General features: G+C 40.1%; 1 protein-coding gene across 5 annotated transcripts in view; it reads left to right on the forward strand.

Moving 5' to 3' along the window:
* The first annotated feature begins 6,778 nt into the window (after window positions 1-6,778).
* LOC111145107 (SMC5-SMC6 complex localization factor 2) overlaps window positions 6,779-23,131 on the forward strand; it is a 47,049-nt gene continuing 30,696 nt past the window's right edge. For 2 of the 5 annotated variants that reach the window (XM_022499751.1, XM_022499753.1), the window contains exons 1-6: window positions 6,779-7,168; window positions 9,783-9,826; window positions 10,319-11,052; window positions 13,412-13,469; window positions 18,480-19,474; window positions 20,453-20,523. In XM_022499751.1, coding sequence (XP_022355459.1) covers window positions 7,029-7,168; window positions 9,783-9,826; window positions 10,319-11,052; window positions 13,412-13,469; window positions 18,480-19,474; window positions 20,453-20,523 — 2,042 coding nt within the window. In that variant the 5' untranslated portion in view covers window positions 6,779-7,028. The remainder of the gene's footprint in view (window positions 7,169-9,782; window positions 9,827-10,318; window positions 11,053-13,411; window positions 13,470-18,479; window positions 19,475-20,452; window positions 20,524-23,131) is intronic. The other 3 variants (XR_002640454.1, XR_002640453.1, XM_022499752.1) reach the window with 2 other exon arrangements.

Here is a 23,131-nt window from a genome sequence, read left to right on the forward strand (position 1 = left end):
AAGGCCCAGTGGCCTCCCACATGGGGAGGTCAAGGGAGGCTTCAGGCAGAGAGAGCAAGAGGACCTGGAGTGCATACCTTTTTTTTTTTTTTTAAGATTTTATTTATTTGTCAGAGAGAGAGAGAGCGAGAGAGAACAAACAGGGGTGCAGCAGGCAGAGCAGGCAAGGGAGAAGCAGGCTCCCAGCTGAGAAAGGAGACTGATGCAGAACTCAGTCCCAGGACCCTGAGATCATGACCTGAGTTGAAAGCAGACATTTATCCGCCTGAGCTACCCAGGCGCCCCAGCACATGCTTTTCTTAGGGTTCATGATAGAATCCTTTGGGGTTCCCAGGCTGAGGCCCAATTGGTCAATTCAAATTGAAAAGAGCTGGATTTTGGTAAGCTTCACAGGGGTCTTATTAAGGGGCACATGAAAGGAAGGCCCTTGGGAGGCAGGGGAGACTGTTGATCGCAGGGACTGTTGGGGGGCCATATCAGGAACGTACATTTATTTGTTACACCGCAGGCTGTTATCCCGGCCTGCGCATGGGAGGGCAGGTGTCAGTTCAAGGCCCCTCCAGGCTGCTTGGCCTTACAAAGTAGCTGCTGAGGTGGCAATATTACAGAGTAGTTTCACAGAAACCTCTACATTTGTGAACAATATAAACTGGTATGAAATAGCTTTGAAGATACATTAAGCGAAAAAATTAAGTTGCGGAACAGTGTATGTCACCCTGTGTCCATAGACTGTGTTATTGCTTGTATAAATAACAGGGGTGATTCGCATGGATATGCCAGGACTCTCTGGAAGGATCCTGCACTTTCCAAGTGACTTCCTAACGGCGGCACAGCATTCTACTGAATGGCTGTGCCATGATTTGTTGTGTTCCCTACTACCGGGCTGGTTAGTTCCTTTTCAGCCTTACACTACGGCTAATGCTACAACAAACAACTTTCTAGACCCATCTTTGTGAATGGAGAGGTATAGTTCTAAGAGACATTAGAAGGGGAATTGCTGAATCAAAAGATATGTGCATTTTACATCTTTGATAGATACTGGCCATTGGTTCTTTGAAATGCCCCCAGGTATTGATTACAGGTAAAGTGTGGCAATTTCTTTAAGTAAGAATCCCTGACAGAGAGCCCTGTTAACTCCCTGTGACACTCCTCTCGGCACCGAAAGCACGATTTCCTCCTCTGTTGGTTTCCAGAGACATTTGCTTTAAGACAGCATTCTCTCCTAGAACTTTGGAAACAAATATTAGGACATAAATTAAAACACCTAGGACAGCTCAAAGAGGAGTTGCTGTGTACTGCCCTGCCTCACCTCCCCACTGCCAGATGCTTCTCTTGTTGATGCTGAGAGAAGGTAAGGAAACACTAGGCTTACGATCCCATATGGAAACTGTGGCCTAGAGAGGTTGTCTCAATTCAGCAGAGAATGTGCCCCCCCACCCCCCCGGTTCCCCCAGAGCCTCGTCTCTCTACTCACTGTGTTCCACGTGCCATTTGTCACCATGCTTGTGCAAACACTGGGCCAATGCCACCATTTCCTAACTTGCAGGAACGTGGCAAAGATTAAAGGGGTCAGCAGTCATAAAGTGCTTACGACAGTGTCTGACCCGTAGTGAGGCCCCGCAGGAGCTCGCCACCATCATCGTGCCACCTGCAAAATATTTCTCTGATCCCCCACTCTCTATAAAAGTCAGGAAAATGAAGTCTGGTTCACATATATATTTACCCAGTCGCTGTGGGCATACGTGTGAGACCCCTCTTTGTACCTGTCAGAGCCAGAAATCTAGAGTTTTGTGTGAAATCTCTTGATTCTTAAGTGTCGTCCTACGTCTTTAACAAACTTTTTGGGAGCTCAGGGAAGCATGTTTTCAGGAAGGCCAGCACAGAGAGTTCCGTATTTTGGTGTTGTGGAAGCTTCCAGCTTCAGGATAATGTTGGTAGGGAATGACTGAAGAGGCGAGTCAGAGGCTGATGAAGTAAGGGTCATGCTGTGAGGAATTCTGGGAAGAGCACTGCAAAGATGTGAGGTCAAATGCATTCTCCCTCCCAGACCCTCTCCAGTTCCAGGTGGCGGGGTTTTATATAAGGGGCAGGTTGGACAGGGGACCTCTCCCTCGTTTGAAACATTCTCCCTTCTTCCACTTCTTACCCACAGTCCCTAGATTACTGAGGACAAGGCTGGACCTAAGGGGGCCACCTCGCCGATCCTCCCCATCTTGAAGCTCTTACAGCACAGGGCGGGGAAAGGCAAACTCCTCTGGAGAGGCACCAGCCTCCCTCTACAAGGCTCCCCACTCCTGGAGGGAACGGCCTTACGAGGACATAAGGGGAGCCTGAGTTGTGTCTCCCCACCCTCCTCACCAGCAGGAGTGAAAAAAGGAAGCCCACCTTTTCTCCTCCAAGTGGCATCTGCTATCATTGCCACCAATACACAGAAGGGTGAAAAGTATGAATACAGATTACGGCAATGACTTTCAAATGTTTCCACCACTGCGCGCAGTAGGAGCACGGAACTACCTTTTACATCACTGCTTGTAAAAGGAAATACAGACAAGTGAAGTTTTGCAAAATAACACATAACTACAGACTATGTGCCATACACGGATATTCTGTATTCCACTCTCTCACCATTTTTTTCAATTACGGTCTGTGACCCCTTACATCAATTTCAAAACCCTCTAATGGTTTGCTAACCAAGTGTGAAAAACACCTGATCATAAGCCGGAGTCCGTAAAACTGGTATTTCCCAAAGACTCTCTTGTATTTCACACATATGAATAATATCTCTGCCTACCACCACTAGTATACATGATGACCATAGGAGAAATGTGGGGAGATAGTTTTTCTAGTTCTCATCTAGTTCTTTATTAGTTTTTACAGTCTGCTTCCATTTGGAAAGTTACCACTTTTCAAGGGATACTGATTTTTAACTTATGGAAATATTTTCAGTTTTCTTCCAAAATAAATTGATATAAGTGAAAATATTGAGTCAATAATAGTACAGGAAATATTCAGGTATGTCAAAAATCACAAATATGTTCCTTGTGTTCTAAAGGGTAGGAAATATTATCTTACATTCCATAATGAAATAACACGAAACATACTTTCCCTAACATCAGATCTGCTTTTTCAGAGTGTTACTAGTTATTCCCAGGGAATTTAGATGATATGACATTACATTATATTACATTTGGCACTTCCCTAGCGGCCCCTTAAAACCAAGCCAGTGCTTTTTCCAAATGCGTTTTGGGCAGTTTTGAGTTCGGCGTCCATTTGCAAAGTGACTCATGTGGCTCTTGAGAAGCAGGAGCTCGCCTTTCCTTCTTCAGAGCATCACGTGGTCTTTCTTTCTCTGTCAGGCATTCAAGTTAATTATTTCCTGTTTCTCTGGGTCTGTTCCTAATTCCCTTCCCAGGTCCCTCTACCTTCCCCTCCACAACCACAGGCTCAGCCACCAGCGGGCAGCCCTGCCGTAAACCCATCTTTGTCTCTCCACGTGCCCTAGAAAACCCTCTAACAAGAGCCTTGGAATTTACCAGAGGGTAGCAATCTCAGAGCAAAAATATGTCATTACTGTAGAACCAAAAGTTACTTTTACTTTAGTTCTCTTCTTTTTAGTATCGTTCTCGGTAACTTGCTAACCTTTTGTTCTTTTAGTCCCTGCCTGCTAAGGTACTGTGTGAGCCAGTCTGCCCACTGCTGTTTTCTTTGTGCCCGCCTGGAATCTCTGGCATCAGTTACACTGTCACTCCTCTCAGGATTCCCATGTTGGCCTTACACTCCTAGCAAACTTGATCTGTTGCTCGTGTAACACTGTTTCTGCAGCTGCCCCATCCCTTCCCATCAAGGCCAGAATCTGCCCTCCTCCTAACGGTCTTTAACAGTTCAGGGTCCCGATGGAGCTGAGCTGTATCCATACGAAGCTTCATGCTTTGAAGCCACTTCACTCTTATGGTTTTTGCTTCCTCATCCCCACCTGCATTCCCAGAAATCTTCTCAAGCTTGACTTTTATGGTCATCTGGTCTTAATTTCTCCAAACTCGTCACCCAATCCTGGCTGAAGTTTTGTCTTAAGTCTCTAATTCAGTCTTGTCTACTTTATTCATCATCCTCTCCCCCAGCCCCACCCCAGTTCTATTCTCCTCTTGTCTTCTCACATGCAAACACCTGAGCTCTTTACCATCTCTCACCAGGTGGACAGCTCCTGACTGTCTATTTCTGGCCCACGACATGAACCTTACATGAATCATGTGTGCACCTGTGGCCTAGGTACACATTCAATGTGGGGAGAAGGCGTATAAACACAAAATAGACCACCCAATGCTATTTGTGGGGGGAAAGAGCCCGAGATGCTCCCAGCAGTTCTAGTTAATATGTTCAACATATTTCACCCTGAGACCAAATCTGTATCATTTTCAAACACAGCTTAAACAAAGAAGAGCGTTGATGCTTATTGAGGATTTAGAGAACTACTTCCCTGTTAAGAAGAGATTTTTAAAATTGTGTTTTCATTATGACTCCATCTCCATTTATTGATCAAAGGATTTCTTGCCTCACTTAACTCTATAATCTGTTGCTCAGATTAAGAAAATGTGAAAACTATTGTTTGGTCGCATGAGTACAGACTTTAAAGGGATACCTTGGAGGCAAGATGATTCAAATACTATAACCCAAGAAAAGCAACTGACTGATCACGTAGAATGTTGTTTTTTATGCATCGCCCTTCCTTATGGACCGAGCATGCAGTGAAAAGAATCAGATTAAATGTTTTGTAGATGTGCCATTACAGAAGCAAGAATTTACTAGTGTTGAAACACCCAACAGAAAGCACTAATACAAGACAGAAAGTAATACATGTAAAAAGCCCCAAATAAACAAATGTGTAAATCATTATTCATTCAACACATTTCAAGCATATACTATATTCTTTGTTAGGTAAAGAATGATGCTAGGTACAACAACTTCTCACTTATTAGCAGAAAAATGCCCCTTATTTTAGTATTTCCTTTCTTGTATTACCACTATCTAGTATATAGCTGTGTATATATGCTTTTTTGGATGTATGAGAGATCTGTACATTCACTGTTTATCTTTTTTCTTTTAAGATTTTATTTATTTGACAGAGAGTGAGACAGCGAGAGAGGGAATACAAGCAGGGGGAGTGGGAGAGGAAGAAGCAGGCTTCCCAGCAAGCAGGGAGCCCCGTGTGGAAGGCAGACGCTTAACGACTGAGCTGCCCAGATGCCCCTCACTGTTTATCTTTTACCCTATACTTTGCAACCTTGTGGGCTGCTTTTATTCTTCATTAATTCTTCCTCCTAAGGGCTGACTAGGAAGGAAAAGAGGTGAACTTCAGGTCAGTTAGCCTTGCTTAGCTACAGAAGCAGTCAAATCTCAGTACAATAAACTTTTTTTTTTTTTTTAAAGATTTCATTTATTTATTTGACAGAGAGAAAACACAAGTAGGGGGAGCAGCAGGCAGAGGGAGAGGGAGAAGCAGGTTCCCCGCTGAGCAAGGACCCCTATGTGGGGTTTGATTCTAGGACCCTGGGATCATGACCTGAGCCAAAAGCAGTCGCCTAACAACTGAGCTACCTATGCACCCCTCAGTACAATGAACTTTAGAGACGTGTCTAAATTCTTTTGTGTCATTTAAGATTTTGTTCCACCCAAGTGATTGAACAGGACCGACAAAGCTTGGACATACTTGAGATTGATATTTTGGTTAATAGTTATTCCATATATGCGGTATACGTATATGTGATGTATATATAAATAACTATCAATATATTACATACAATATATTATGTCTGCTTATATTTTATATCAGACAGTATCTGATGTATCTCTGTAAGATTTAAGTCTAAGAATATGTCTAAAGAGCAAAAGAAAGGGAACACTAATTTGTTCAGTACTTATCACGCAAGAGACTCCAAACTGTTAAGTTTACACTGCTTATCTTTTTTATAGTTTACAATTTCCCAGAAAAATAGAATGGCATTTTACAGATGTGGAAACTGAGACTCAGAGATATTCTGACCAGTCTCTGTAAGAAAAACCCTGGCTGACAACCTCCAACACACAAACCCCTTACAAAGAAGGACTGGAGAGTGCTGGCAGCTTTTAGTAATCTATGCTGTCCACACTTAACATGGGTAATTGAAAGCTGACCCTTTGTTCCTTTCAAAAATCTCCAAGGAATCTGACTGCAGAGGTTCCATGGATAACTCATTTCAACAGCTGAGAAACAAAATGCTTCTGTGAAATAAAAACAGCCTTTATTTTGATGGTGGGGGGGGGTTCTTTCCTAAAAAAAAGAGAAAAAACATCCACAACACTTAAGAACTCTCACAGGACGGACAAGTCTTCAGATTGGACTGTGCACCATTACCAAGGAAATGGTGACAGCATTAGGGCACTTTGGCCTAAGATGTTAAAAAGACGATGTAATGAACAGCTGGAGATTTCTGAGGCACAACTGTATGACACAGGAAGCCCAACCGCTGGCCACCCTCACTGAGGGCAGCTGCTGGGCTCGGGTTTGCTTCTGCAAATCTCGTCCCTCGCCTTCGACAGGCGGCTGTCGCCAGCTGCCGCAGAACCCGCAGCGGCCCGCGCCTGTCCGCCCCCGCGTGCCTGCTAAGGCCGACGCGGCCCGGATGCAACTGTGCGCTCCCCCCACCCCAACTGCGCACGTGACGGGGGGGGCAGTTTTCGTATCCCCCTCCCCCTTCTCGAAACCCCGCCTTCTCCTAAGAGGCTGCGGCTTTCTATTGCTCCACTACTGAAATGACTGCCGTGTCAGCCAGTCAGAGTGCGACCTTTCAAGTAAGGCCCGCCCCCAGTTGGTCCTCAGGTTCCTTCCCGCTCACACAGGAGTCACTTCCGAAGAGAGAGAACCGCCATGAAGAGAGAAGGGGGTGCCGCCCAACTCTGCTCCGACAGCCTCCCCGAGTCCCAGCAGCAAGACGGCAACCACGCACCCAACTTCTCCAGCCACAGCTCATGCCGCCGTCGCCAGCGGCGCCGACATGACAAGGCGCTGCATGCCCGCTAGGCCAGGTTTCCCCTCATCCCCAGCCCCGGGGTCGTCGCCCCCGCGCTGCCATCTGAGACCCGGTAGTACCGCCCCTGCTGCAGCGGGAAAGAGAACAAAGAGTCCTGGGGACAGGTACCGTGCAGAGGGCTGGAGAAGGGGCCGGGTCGCGGGGGCAAGGGTATGAGGGAGGACTGCGGACGCCCGCTCTTTCAGTTCCCGCCATCCTCCGCGAGCTCAGGCCTCGGTGTTCCGGGGCCTGGCAAACCCCTGCCCCGCCTCCGCGCGGGGGCTTCTGGGACTTCGAGTTTCCTTTTCTGTAGTTGGGACGCAGTTCTCCGTCTAGTGACCACAGCCTGGGTGGCTACGGAGAACCCGCCTTAGGTAGACCGTGATTTTCGTCCTTCACGATAGCTGGACCCGGGACCCTACCTGCTTAGTGCATATTTAGGTGTTTTTTTTGTACGTTGCAGTTCTACTGATCGTAGTAGCTTAACAGTATAAATCTTTCCTAAGTTGTGGGTGAAATTATGTACGATGTGACGAGGGAAACCCTTCCACGAATTACTTTATAGTCCAGTGTGCATGATAATTGATACTTATAAAATGCAGATTTGGAATGTGATGTTTTTTTTTTCCTTCAGTAACTTTCCGCCTCTCTAAGAGGCTAGGTTTTTTGTGAAGATTTTGTGGGAGCTATGTAATAAGATGGGGAGTTTTGACATCCTCTGACAATAAAACATGTTTAAATTCTCTACGCACTTGGTACTGTCTTTTTTATTTTAAGTTTTAAAAAGCTTGTAACTTAAGTTTAACAGTAAGTTTATCTTCTAATGTTGTGGTACAAGTCCACAATCCCTTATCTCAATTGTGAAAGCCAAAATGCTATGCAAATCAAAAGTTTTCAGTAAGTTTGGCACCACCTCTGACTTGGCAGCCAAACCTGACTAGAACTAATGGAAGGCTGTATATGGGCTTTATCGCATTAACTGGGAGTATTTGTAAGCGATGCCGGAGAAATACTGGTGTGTTTGCTTTTGGGGTGCAGTGTCGGACCCCACTGGGGGGCTTTATGTAATACATCCAAGTTACTCCCTTTCTAAAATCCAGTAACTTCAAATTTCAAAAACACATTTGACCCCAAAAGTTTCAGATAAGGGCTTGTGAGCTGTTAAAATTTTTTAAAAGGTAGTTATAAATAACTAATGCCCATTTCTGTGCATATGAAATTAGAGAACGGTTCCTACTTGAAAGTTACATTCACGGTTATTTTAGATTCCTTGTATGTTTTACCCAAAACCATTTTTCCTTCTGGTGTATTACTCGAAAAGGAGCCTGGGATCTAATATTTTAGGAAAGATGTAATGTTAACTTAGTAATTAATGTAAAGGCATATATAGTATTGTTTCAAATTAGCTGCTGCTTAATCCTTTCTCATCTCTTTCCTCGACCAGTAACGGAGGGCATCATCCTTTCCCGATTTGCAGAACCTCTGGCATTTCTTCATTTATTCTCCTGTGGAATTTTTTATGTTTTATGAAAGCAAATGCATAAATTCTTCCTTAGTCTGTCACTCATATTCATTTCATAACCAGTTAGCTTTTCGCCAACATTTCACAAACGTTGTGGACTTTCAGCAAACCATTAAAGAAGGATGTTGGTCTTCTAACGTGACCTGTGAAGCGTACAAGGGACATGGATTGTTCAAGTTTTCTCTGAGCATTCCAACCTCATGGTGAATAAATGTTTAGGGAAATTGGTAGTGTATTGTTTCTCTTTCAGTAAAATGAATACATTTTAGCAGAATTTTGCCAGGAAGTTAATTTTTTGCTCTATATATGATGACATTCCTCTTTATGCAGCTGACAAATAACTCTAAATACATCAATCCAAATACAAATTCTGGTAATAATGGTTCACTTTGTGTTACTGTGCAGAAAGGTGCAGAAATCCTTAAAAATTAAAACAATTTGGTTTTGGTAATTGTTCACATCTTCCTTTTCTCTTGTGTTTTCCTCAATGTGTTATTTTTGTTATTTTGTTAATATCCTAAGAATTTTTAGGTAAAAGACAAGATTTTGGAACATTAGTTGTGATGACTCATTCTAATTTCTGCTGTTACGTAGATTAACATCTTACATTTTAGTATATAAAGAAGGTAGTATAAGGTAGTATATAAAGAAGGTAGTATTAGCTTGGCGCTTGATTCTTTCTGCCGTTTGGCCAGCATGCCCTTCAACTCAGCTCCCTCCCCATCTGGGCCCAATAACTGATACTGCCATGCTACCATCTGCTGTTGTTATGAGTCTTTTCAGGTTTTACTCAGTTTTTATAATTTCCATTATTCATTCAGCAAACATCTGTTGAGCATTATTTTGTACCAGTCACTGGAGATACCAAGCAATAGGATCAGATCCCCTCATGGAGCAGTAAACTTTTCTTAGGAAGCACAGTGTCAATTCCCTGGATCCATACTCCCAACAATCTTACATTTTAGTACTATAGATTATATACACCTCAGTTGTGCATTTATAAGGTTGCTCCTAAAGGAAATGGTAAATTATATTGAAAATGGAAGTTTTTTATAATCAGCTTAGCAAAGCATTTTTGCTATTGTCAGAACTCGATTAAACCAGGTAATGAGATCCAATCTATATTCTATAAATCTAGTATTCTCCCCTTAATCTGAATTATTGAGGTTTTAATGTTTGCTTATGTGATACTATATTAGTTATGCTTTTATTTTCAGGAAGCAGTCAATTATAGATTTCTTCAAACCAGCTTCAAAACAAGGTATGTATACTATTGATGCTTTTTTTTTTACAGGATCTTTTGAAGAGGGAGATGGATTCAATTTTTAAATTTCTCTAAGCTCTTGATTAAGCAGAATGGTCAAATTGAAAAAAAAATGAAGATGCAGTGTTTTTAACAAACATAAGTTCTAAACATCATGAAGAAACTTTGTGCTGTTATTCTTTCTTACATTTAAAATATTCCAGTCAATAATGTTCATATTGTGTACTATTTTAACTTTCTAATACAGTAAAATTTTATAAATAGAGCCATATGAGTTTACAAGATTCAGCAAAAGGGAGCATTATGAAAGTAAGGTTATTAAATAAACCATGTCTTAATTCCCCCCATAAAATGTGTGTCATCATCTAAACACTGATTTGAAAATTTTTGTGATGACTTAGTATTTTTATTAATTTATATAATTGTACAAAATGTAATAGTTGTGTTATTTTTAATAACATGCAATTTGTGTTTTAATTGACTATTTAGACAGACATATGTTGGATTCTCCACAAAAAGCAGACATCAAATATGGAGGAAGTGGATTGTCCATCACTGGGACAGAGCAGTTTGAAAGGAAACTGTCTTCACCAAAAAAATCTAAACCCAAAAGGATACCATCAGAAAAGAGCACTATTTTAGAGGCTTTCATGAAAGGTGTTAAAGAGCGCCATAAAGATCGTGGTATGCATGAGTCATGTCGGCCCTGTGTGTCAATAGCCACCAAATATCCAAAGGCAGTTACAAAAGTCTACGTTCCTCCATACTGCTTGTCAAAGGAGATGAAGGCAGTGAAGAAAAAACATCGATCTCCAGAGAAGAGAAAGTCACTGTTCATTCACGAAAATAGCAGGGAGAAGAATGATAGAGATCGAGACAAGACCAATACAGATTCCAAAAAGCAGGCCACAGTGACAGAAACTGACATCTTCAAGAACAGCTCTAGAAGTCTTAGCAGCAGGAGCAGTCTATCCAGGCACCACCCAGGAGAAAGTCCACTGGGGGCTAAATTCCAGTTGTCACTAGCTTCTTATTGCAGAGAAAGAGAACTAAAGAAGTTGAGAAGGGAGCAAATGGAGCAGAGAATCAACTCCGAAAATTCTTTCTCAGAAGCAAGCAACCTTTCCTTAAAATCTTCTAGTATAGAAAGAAAATGTAAATCAAGACAGGAACAAAGTAAACAGAATGACGTCACCCCTGGAAAGAGTAATCTTTCAAACCTGGTATGTGTAATAATTACTGAATCAGCTTGGCTACTACTTTAATTTAGCATGCTAAATCTAAAAATATTTAATAACTGTTAACATCATATTGGTATCTTTTGTTAAGGAAATACTGATACACAGTTTGTTTAAAACCTAATTTCATTATGTTTCCTCCAACTGTCCATAGAACTTAGTAGTGTTTCTTACCCTTAATTTTTTCAGACCATGAACAAAGACCTTTCTTAAGAAAGTAAGCATTCTTTTTTAAGGCAAGTACCATCATTTTTAAATTAGGCTGTGCTGAAGGGAGATACTTAAGGAATGGAAAATCTAAAACAGGAGGAAATCTTTTAGAACAACGGTTCTCAAAATGTGGTCCTAGACTAACCACATCAGCATCACTTGGGAACTTAGAAATGCAAAATCTCGGGCCCCACACCAGACTAACTGAACCAGAAATTGGAGGTAAGGTAAGACCAGCAATCTGCAATTAATAAAGCTTCCAGATGATTCTGATGTACTTTAAAGTTTTGAGAATCACTGGTTTAGATTATATGTAAGTCCTAAATAATTTTGAGAATGGGTCTTAGACAACTTAGATGATAATACTTAGCTATCCGAATACATACTAACTTCATCATATTCTCCCTTGAGAATAGACCAAACCTAGATAAACAAAAGCTGATCCTCTCCCCTAGAAAGATAAGTACTCTGTTTCAGAGAACTTCTCTACATACAGAGCCAATAAAGGAAGTTCAGGTATCAAGAAAGGGCTGTGTTGATACGGTGTTATAAGATTTTAAAACCAGATAGACCAAAAAAGTAAACCAAACCGTGACATTTTAGGAGGGAATGGAGAATGTTGCCGTGTATATTGCTAGAAAATGTATTTGTAAACTCTGTGGTTGATTTGCAAGGAGTTTGGTGTCTTTACCAATGAGATTTGCTAATAATCATTATTAACATTTGGTCCATTCCTTTTTTTTTTTTAAGATTTTATTTATTTGACAGAGATCACAAGTAGGCAGAGAGGCAGGCGGGGGCGGGGTGGGGGGGAAGCAGGCTCCCTGCTGAGCAGAGAGCCTGATGTGGGGCCCGATCCCAGGATGCTGGGATCATGACCTGAGCTGAAGGCAGAGGCTTTAACCCATTGAGCCACCCAGGCACCCCACATTTGGTCCATTCTTAGAAGATTGCAGTGTTTGGTTGTACATCAGTATTTGAACTAAAGTATTGAAGAGTCCATTATGTCCATTATTTTTAGAGATTTTATTTATTTGAGAGAGAGAATACAAGCAGGGTGGGGGGGGATAGGCAGACTCCCCTCTCAGGGGGGAGCCTGATGCAGGGCTCCATCCCAGGACCTTGAGATCTTGACCTGAGCCGAAGTCTGAGGCTTAACTAACTCAGCCACCAAGATGCCCCTGAGTTATTTCCCTTAATTGGCAAGTATTAGGCTTACTATTTCTTTTTTTTTTTTTTAAGATTTTATTTATATATTTGACAGAAAGAGACCACAAGTAGACAGAGAGGCAGACAGAGAGAGAGAGAGAGGGAAGCAGGCTCCTTGCTGAGCAGAGAGCCCGATGCAGGACTCGATCCCAGGACCCTGAGATCATGACCTGAGCCGAAGGCAGCAGCTTAACCCACTGAGCCACCCAGGCACCCAAGGCTTACTATTTCTTTATCAGAATGATAACAGTGTTTTAATACTAATCCTGAGTTAATATAAAGCTCTAAATTTGCATTATGAAAACTGGCTTTTATTTTTATGACATTTTTACATTTTTATCATACATATGCCCTTCATTTTTTTTAAAAACTTAAGAGTTTAAAATGTCTTTTTAAAAATATTTTATTTATTAGAGAGCACAAGCAGAGAGAGGGGCAGAGGAAGAAGGAGCAGCAGACTCCCGACTGAGCAGGGAGCCCCATGTGAGACTCGATCCCAGGACCCTGGAATCACCACCTGAGCTGAAGGCAGCTGCTTAACCAACTGAGCCACCCAGGCGCCCCTAAAATGTCTTACTATAGAAGTTTGAATTTACCTCCAAATAAAAGTACTTGATTTATTTATTTTGGTCTAGAAATCTGTGTTTAAATGTTATAAAGGGGGCACCTGGGTGGCTCAGCGGGTGAAAGCCTCTGCCTTCAGCTCAGGTCATGATCTCAGGGTCCTGGGATCGAGCCCTGCATCAGGCTCTCTGCTCCACGGGGAGTCTGCTTCCCCCTCTCTCTCTGCCTGCCTCTCTGCCTACTTGTGATTTCTATCTGTCAAATAAATAAAAATAAAATTTTTAAAAAAATGTTATAAAGAAAAGTTCACATCTGTTACTGGTCCCAATTCCTAATTAATTTTTTCTCATTTTGCTAATAGGAAAATGGACATTTCTCAAGGAAAAGATCCTCTTCTGATTCATGGGAACCTGCTTCAGGTAGAATCAAAATTAATTTTTTAATTTTTATATAAAACTGTATCTCAGTGGCATTTTTATAAAGCAGATTTGTTTAAATACACAATTTCCTTCCTAGAGGGAAATTGTGAATGTCTGAGATTAGTTAAGAGTTTGGTTAAATTATATTTAAAAAGACTAGTCCCAGAATTAGTGTGCATAACCTGTGGTTTTTCTTGACCTTTTTGCCTCTTTCAAGAGTTCCTAGCAACATGTTTCTCATTTTGGTATTCCATATTCTGCTTCTGAATCTTGGCTACAGTAAGAAGCATAATCTTATATTATTGGAACTGTGGACTGAGATCTTGGTATTATAGATGCCTTGTATAAGGTTGAAACTATTATCATTCACAACAACATCCAAATATTTCTAATATTTCAAGTACAAAGATAAACTTTTTAATATCAAATTTCAAGGACACCTACATATATTAATTTGTACTTTTACATCTATTAGTTGAGGAAATACGTAGTAATAGCTACTGTTAATTCAGTAATTCTTAAAGTGTCTTTATCTTTTCTTAACTAGAAAATAGAACAGTGTAAAAGTCAAACATTGCAGAAATTTGTAATACAGAAAATGAAAGGCTTCCAGAAATAACAACTGTTAATAGTCTGGTGTAATAGATTTTTTTCTGCCATGATTGGAGACTTTGAAAAATGGATTTTACAAATTCCCATGCTGAGTAAGATAACAGTGAACATAACAATAATAGCTAACATTTACTGAACAGTTACTGTGTGCCATGCCGTTCTATGTGCTTTTAATTCATTTGATCTTCACATCCTCATAAAATCATTACTTTTAAAGAAGAAAAAACAGAGGTACAGAGAGAGACAGATGTGACTCCTTGTTCTTCAGGTTTCATGTAAAACTCTATTTTTTATATATTTTAGAGGTGCATTGCATTTTTACCAGGTGATCTCAAGTGTTAATATCAATTTTTAGCCAGGGCAGAAACCATAGTTTACCATCGTAAAGAGAGCTTCTAAATACAGGAATGAATTTGAAGTTTATATGGTTTTTAAATTTTTTATTTAATTTTTACAGTGTTGATTTTAGTGATTAAATTTTCATTGAATTTTGACATTATGAAGTATAAGAACAATAATTTCTCAGCCATGAGATTGTTCTGTACTCACTGTATTACACATTTATAGTAAAAAGTGATCAATTTGCAATGAGGTGAATGGAAGAACAAAATATTTTTAGTATAAAATATTTTGCTCTTCCCAGTATAAAGAGCTACTAGTGGTGGTGTTGCCACCAAGCTCTTCAGCTCGCTTTTTCTTTTTCTAGTAATGACTAAGATAAAAATTCTATTCAGTTCATAGATTTGCAGATTTTGTCAGTGGTGACTGTAATGTAGTTTCATTTATACAGTTCCATATACTGCAGTTTTTGAACAGTACTTGAAAAAGATGCTTTCTGGGCACCTGGATGGCTCAGTCTGTTAAGCATCTGCCTTCAGCTCAAGTCATGATCCTTGAGTCCCAGGATCAAGTCCGCATCGGGCTCCGTGCTTAGTGGGGAGTCAGCTTCTCCCCCGACCCTCCCCTCCCTCGTGCTTTCTCTCTCTCAAATAAATAAAATCTTTAAAAAAAGAAAAAAAGATGCTTTCTGCATGTTTTCATAAGTAGATTTAAGAAACCTCTTATTTATATTTTATTTATAACCTTCATTTATGTTCTTATTTCTAGTATTTTGCATGTTTCATAATCATTTTAAGTTATGGTATTATACTTTTTAATAAATACACATTTATGCTGCATTTCACTGTCAACAGAATATAAAGGACGTAAGGGACTTTTTCACTAGATAACCTGAAGAATGCTTATCTTTATCTGATAGCGAATAGATCTTAATAATCCAAATATACTGTCTTGCTCATATTTCTGCTATTATACTTCTCAGTTGTGATGTACATAATAACACACAAGTCAGAAGATTTTAGGAATGTTGGTAAAATCATTTAGCTCTTTAGTCTTCCAGAATCCTGTCCTTGGGCTGCATTCTGAGGTCTAAATTAATCCATCCCTTGTTTATTCCATAATTTATTAATAACCAATCCCCTATTCATGAACAGTTGGATTTTCACTTTTTTTATATTTACAAATTCAACCTGTCTTGTCTGTTTTATTTTTTTTCTTAAGATTTTATTTATTTATTTCATAGAGATCACAAGTAGGCAGAGAGGCAGGCAGAGAGAAGGGGGGGGAAGCAGGCTCCCTGCTGAGCAGAGAGCCCGATGTGGGGCTTGATCCCAGGACCCTGAGATCATGACCTGAGCCGAAGGCAGAGGCTTAACCCACTGAGCCACCCAGGCACCCTTATTTGTTTTGCATATTAACAGATATTTGAAATGTTCTTAAACAGTCTGCAGTTTGTACAAGTAGTACAAAAAGAATCATGCAGTAAACCCACTGCTTTAGAGAGCTTGCAAAAGGGGAACTTACTTACAGTACCAGTTCAACCTCCTCTAATTCCAGATGTCAAAAGATTTTAGTAAGGTGATTTTTCCTAAACTTTGCTCATAAACAGGTTTTCTCTCCTTCTGTTCCAGAATTGAAGACCTGAACAAATCAGAAATTCCTAAACAAATCAGAAATTTCTCATTTCTAGCTATATATAAATTAACTTCTCTAGGAAATGGAACAGAATTCAAGCTGGCAGCTCTGTAGCTATCTTTTTTGAAATCCCAAACTTAAAATAATCAGTGTAAATCCACCCCAAGTCTTTTTCTTAGTTGATTTCTCATCTTACACCATAAAGGACCCTTGTCCTTTTTTTACAAAACATTTAACCCCAGCAAAGTGAGTGGATATAGAATGATTTCTTCAGGTAAAAGGAGCTACCTGTAGAAAAATGGAGATCGGGCGCCTGGGTGGCTCAGTGGGTTAAGCTTCTGCCTTTGGCTCAGGTCATGATCTCAGGGTTCTGGGATTGAGTCCTGCATCAGGCTCTCTGCTCAGCAGTGAGCCTGCTTCCCCTCTCTCTCTGCCTGTCTCTCTGCCTATTTGTGATCTCTCTCTCTCTTTCTGTCAAGTAAGTAAATAAAATCTTTAAAAAGAAAAAAAAAGAAAAATTGAGATAGAGACATTTGTTTATTGATTTTTTTCATGTTTATAAATGGAATTTTTCAGATTGTATACTGATCAGGCTATAAAAAGTTTCTTACCTCTTGAGTTATTTTGTCATTGTCTTAATCAAATTGTTGAGGATTTGAGGACATATGCCCTTATGCAAAGAGAAACAATTTGGGGAATACTGATTATATAAATAGTAATCTTCAATGACTAATGGGTTTTAATTAATGATACATCACATTTTTAAACACATTAAGAAACGTTTTAAACCTGGTTAACTCAAATACACGTGGTTTATTAAAGTTCTCTTGGATGGACCCCCTAAACCTAGGTGGCTTAAAACAGTGTAAATATATTTTCTCATGGTTCTAGAAGCTAGAAATCCAAAATTAAGGTTATCAGCAGAACAATTCAAGGAGGGAATCCTTCCTGGCCTCTTCTAGCTTTTGGTGTTTGCCCACAATTCTTGGCATTCTTTGACTTTTAGATATATCACTCCTGTCACATGTCACATGGTATCTTTTCCCTGCGTGTGTGGTTGGGGTTTTCTTTGTTTTTGTTTTTTTTAAGATTTTATTTATTTATATTTGAGAGAGAACATATAAGCGGGTGGGGGGCAGATGGAGAGAGAGAAGCAGATTTCCCACTGAGCAGGGACCCCAACTTGGGGCTCGATTCCAGGACCCTGAGATCATAACCTGGGCTGAAGGCAGACGTTTAACCAGCTAAGCCACTCAGGCACCCCTTCCCTTTGTGTTTCCACTTCATCTTCCCTCTTCAGTTCTGTCTCCATGTCCAAATTTACCCTTTTGAAGGAAGCCAAAGAGAAGGTACTTAAGTTCAACTAAAATGCCAGTTTGCTGCACTCAGAGAAGTATGTTTTGTGAGAACCAATGGAAAGGAGCCTGGGTTGCTGTAGTACATTCCCTGTGAATTCATGACATGATAGTGTGGAAAAGATAAAAGACCTCAAGACTGCAAATTTCCCTTCTTCTAAGGACACCAGTGATAACTGGATTAGGACCCACCTTAATGACTTTTATTTTAACTTAACTACCCCTGTAAAGACCCTATTTCTTATTAAAGTCACATTCTGAGATCCTGGGAGTTAGGACTTCAACATATCACCTTTTTATTTATTTATTTATTTATTAAGATTTTATTTATTTGACAGACACAGTGAGAGAGGGAACACAATCAGGGGGAGTGGGAGAGGGAGAAGCAGGCTTCCCACCGAGTAGGAAGACTGATGAGGGACTTGATCCTAGGACCCTGGGATCATGACCTGAGCTGAAGGCAGATGCTTAACAACTGAGCCACCCAGGCGCCCCTCAATAAATCATCTTGGGAGCCACAATTCCACCACAACTCATAACACAGCTAATGACTAGAAGGATAAACAGGAAGGAATAAACAATTAAACACTGGGGAGAAAGACTTGGGTAGATTTTTATTTTAATTGAGAAAATATGTCTGCCTTCAGCTAGTTATCGTATATATATTTTAAGATGCTATAAATTTAGATGTAGAAGTATTACATTTCTGGAATCAGATAGTCCTTGATCTAAGAAAGAATATATGAACTTTGAGGGAATTGCCTTCCATGATAATAGATATGCAGCTTTTGTGTTTTGGGGAGCAATACCTTGAATTTTGTTTGGGTAGTAAACTTTTAATAGCTTTAGAATGAAAATGGCCATTGTCATTAGCTTTAAATTTGGACACCAGTATTTTATTAGTTAATAAATAAATAATAGTACCAACTCTTTTTCCTTATGCCACATATATTGAATTATCTCAGCCTAAACTTTTACAATTTAAGCATTTTGTCAGAGTATTCTAGACACTCACTAAACTTGATAGGAAAATTTACTATTCACTAATCTGGCAAAAATTAAATTTTAGCAGGGTCTAAGCAGAATAAGTTCCCTGACAAAAGAAAAAGGAACTCTGTGGACTCAGATCTGAAAAGCACAAGAGAATCTATAATGCCAAAAGTAAAGGAGTCCTTCCTTGAGAAGCGTCCTGACGGACCACATCAGAGAGAGAAGTTTATAAAACATATTGCACTGAAGACACCTGGGGATGTATTGCGCTTGGAAGATATATCCAAGGAACCCAGTGAAGAAATTGATCGCTCCTCTGGAGGCTTGGCACCTTCAAATTCCGGCCACCATTCTTCCAGGAATAGTGACCAAATCCGTGTGGCAAGTACCAAAGAGACTAAGATGCAGAAACCCCATATATCTTTACCTCAGGAAAAGTCTGCAGTTAAAAAAGCTAGCAACCTTCAGAAAAATAAAACTGCTAGCTCTGTGGCATCAAAGGAGACAAAACTTCTACCTTTACTTTCCCATGTTCCAAGTGCTGGTTCCTCCCGGGTACCATTAAATGCTAAAAATTGCACTCTTCCAGTTCCTAAAAAAGAAAAAGAGCGTTCTTCATCTAAAGAATGTCCTGGGCATTCTGCAGAGTCCTCCAGACACAAGGAACACAAAGCAAAGACTGATAAAGCTGATTCTAATGTATCTTCAGGGAAAATTTCTGGGGGATCTTTGCGTTCAGAATATGGCACTCCTACAAAGTCTCCCCCTCCTGCTTTGGAAGTTGTGCCAGTGCCATGTACCCCAAGCCCTACAGCACCTTCAGATAAAGCCCCTTCAGATAAAGAGAGTTCAGGAAATTCCAATGCAGGTAGCAATGCACTGAAAAGAAAACTAAGGGGTGATTTTGATAGTGATGAAGAAAGTTTAGGTTACAACCTAGACAGTGATGAGGAAGAGGAAACATTAAAATCACTGGAAGAAATAATGGCTTTGAACTTCAATCAGACTCCTGCAACTACAGGAAAGCCTCCTGCTCTTTCCAAGGGGCTTAGATCTCAGTCATCAGACTATACAGTAAGTAGTTCTGTGACATTTATCTTTACCTGAAGAGGGAAAATTGGATTGATGAGTGAAAGAGGGATAAATTGCTAGAACTGTTTAAAAACTTAGTATCTGTTATGATTCGTAATTGGACTGAAACTGGTATAGTTCTTGTTTGGTTAATGGGTTTCCCATATCTTTAGTTTTATTACTGTAAATCAGTGGTCTCCAAACTTTCTTGATCACAAACACTTCTATTAGTAAAAAAATTTTAAGCATGTACTTCAATATATATGTATACTTATAGATTATATACATGTACCACTATACTACTGTGTACTTTCTAAAGCATATGCAAAAACAGAATTTAAAAGGAAGAAGAAAAAAGTATTTTCCTATAGAAGTTATATAGAAGTTACTATAGACTAAGTTCTACTGGAGTTTCTATAGAAGTTCCATATAAATAGAAGTTCTATTATTTTCTTCCTGCACCCCAATGGATCACCTTGCACACCCCCTGCTTTGGAGACCACTGCTGTAAATGAAGGTAGAGTGTAGAAATGTTGTTAATTGTGGTGTGCAATTTTATTTATAAAGTGCTTCATTCTATCTTGGGAATAAGCTGGATTAAATTCTAATATGTCTGTAAAATTTGGTGGGGAAGGTGTTAATGTTCCATGGTAACACCTAAAAATTAGTTTGATTATATTAAAATAGAATTTAAAAATAAAGACGTGGTAGCCATGGAGCCCTTGGGTGTTTACAGTCAGTTCCAAAGGCTGGCAGGGTTTTATAATTAGTGCCTTCCCTAGTAAATGGTAAAATCAAATTGCCTGCAGTACAAAATACTAGATTTAAAGCATGATGGTGAAAATTCTCTAAGAAAGGTATCCTCCTGGCCTAGGTTTTTGAAATAGAAAATATCCTTTAGTACTCTGAATAACTTAAAATGTCCCAATTCTTATACTAAGATATGTTATAAAGTATCCCTAAATTTTCTTCTTGTTTTAGGAACATGTTCATAGTGGTACATATACAAATACTTTAGAACGTCTTGTGAAGGAGATGGAAGACACTCAAAGGTCAGCATCATGTCTACCTTGCTAAATTAAACATACTGCTTGTTTATGTGGTTGGTTGGGTTTTTAATTTTCCTTTAAGGATTATGAGAAATTAGCGTGCATTTTATGCCAATACTACTATAACAGTTTTACTATCAACTTTGTTAGAAATAAAGTACTCTTGTTCACAGGCCGGGTCAGAAGATCAGATTTTTATGGTTTACTGTATTGCTGTAATAATACAGATTCCTTTCTGCTTACCACAATCAGAATCTAACTGGTAGCTGAAATTCTTGATCAAAAGTATGGGCAGAATTTTTTGTGTGTATTTTTTTATTGTGATAAAATATACAGAATTTAAATTACCATTCTAATCCTTCTTAACTGTGCAATTCACTGGAATTACATCCATTCACGTTGTACAACTGTCACCACCATCCATCTTCAGAACTTTATTCAGCTTCCCTCACTGAAATTCTGTACTCATTAATAACTGCCCGTCCTCCTCTTCCCCTAGCCCTTGGCAGCCACCCTTCTACTTTCTGTCTCTACGAAATTAACTGTTCTAGGTACCTCATATAAATGAAATCATACAGTATTCATTCATTTATATAGGCTTATTTCACTTAGCATAGTGTCTTCAAGGTTTGTCCATTTCGTAGCATGTGTCAGAATTTCCTTTTTTTTTTTTTTTTTAAGATTTTGTTTATTTGACAGATAGAGATCACAAGTAGGCAGAGAGAGTCAGGCAGAGAGAGAGGAGGAAGCAGGCTCCCCACTGTGCAGAGAGCCCCATGCAGGGCTCAATCCCAGGACCCTGAGATCATGACCTGAGCTGAAGGCAGAAGCTTTAACCCACTGAGCCACCCAGGTGCCCCAAGAATTTCCTTCCTTCTTGAGGCTGAATAATACTCTAGTGTATGTATATACCACATTTTATTTAACCATTTATCCTTTGATGGACACTTGGGTTGCTTCTGTTTTTTGGCTGTTGGAAGTATTGCTGCTGTGAACATGGGTGTACAAATATTTCTTTAAGTCCCCACTCAGTTCTTAGGGGTTGGGTATATACCCAGAAGTGGAATTGCTGGATCATACAGTGATTCTGTACATAATTTTGAGGAACTGCTGTACTGTTTTCCATAGTGGCTGCACCATTTTACATTCCCACGAGCAGTGCTCAAGGATTTGTTTCTCCACATCCTCACCAACACTTGATATTTTCTGGTTTTTTGATGATAGCCATCCTAACGAGTATGAAGTGGTACCTCATTGTGGTTTTCATTTTCACTTTCCTAATAACTAATGATGTTGAGCATATTTTCATGTCCTTATTGTCCATTTTTGTATATTCTTTGGAGAAAAGTCTGTTCAGCTCCTTTGCCCATTTTTTTAAAGATTTTATTGCTTTATTTGAGAGAGAGAGAGAGAGCACGAGAGAGGGAGGGGGCACAGAAGGAGGAGAAGCAGACTCCCTGCTGAGCAGGGAGCCTGATGTGGGGCTCAATCCCAGGACCCCAGGATCATGACCCTGAGCCAAAGACAGACATAATCAGCTAAGCCATACAGGTACCCCTTGCCCATTTTTTAATTGAGTTGTTTGGGGGTTTTTTGTTTGCATAGAATTTTTTTTAAACATTCTTATGTTCATGTATTCCAACACATGATTTTTTCTATATCAAGTTACTCTTTTTTTTTTAAGATTTTATTTATTTATTTGACAGAGAAAGAGATCACAAGTAGGCAGAGAGGCAGGCAGAGAGAGAGGGGGCAGCAGGCTCCCTGCTGAGCAGAGGGCCTTCGTGGGGCTCAGTCCCAGAACCTTGAGACCATGACCTAAGCCGAAGGCAGAGACCACCCCAGGGACCCCTATATCAAGTTACTCTTAAGGAAGAAGTTTAGAATTATGTTTCTCTTTCAGTCTCTGGCTCTCTCTGTCTCTCTCTCTCTCACACACACACACACAAACACACACACACACACATACACACAGGAATCAAAAAGTTTGAGGATCATAATGGACCTCATAAAATTTGTGTCATTCGTTGTAAACTGCTTTTGCTAATGAGGGGGAAAGTATCTTCCTTATTTAAGGAATATCCTCAAAACTAGCCCACAGAACTTCACTTAAAGCTCAACTGACTTGGGGCTCCGGGGTGGCTCAGTTGGCTAAGTGTCTGGCTTTGGTTTAGGTCGTGATCTCAGGGTCCTGGAATTGGATCGGCCCCCACGTTGGGCTCCTCTGAACAGGGAGTCTCCTGGTCCCTTTCCCTATGCCAGTCCCCCTGCTTGTGCTCTCTCCCCCTCAAATAAGTAATAAGATCTTTAAAAAGGGGGGGCACCTGGGTGGCTCAGTGGGTTAAAGCCTCTGCCTTTGTTCGGCTTAGGTCATGATCCCAGGGTTCTGGGATCGAGCCCCACATTGGGCTCTCTGCTCAGTGGGGGGCCTGCTTCCTCCTCTCTCTTTCTCTGCCTGCCTCTCTGCCTACTTGTGATTTCTGTCTGTCAAATAAATAAATAAAATCTTTAAAAAAAAACCTCAACTGACTTGAAGTTGGTATATATGTGTCTCAAACTTGATAGATGAGTTAGCTAACCATAGGAAATACAATTAGTCAAAAGTGTTCAC

This window comes from Enhydra lutris, unplaced genomic scaffold (genome assembly GCF_002288905.1).
Source record: "Enhydra lutris kenyoni isolate GAN:26980312 unplaced genomic scaffold, ASM228890v2 scaffoldscaffold12, whole genome shotgun sequence".
NCBI lineage: Eukaryota > Metazoa > Chordata > Mammalia > Carnivora > Mustelidae > Enhydra > Enhydra lutris.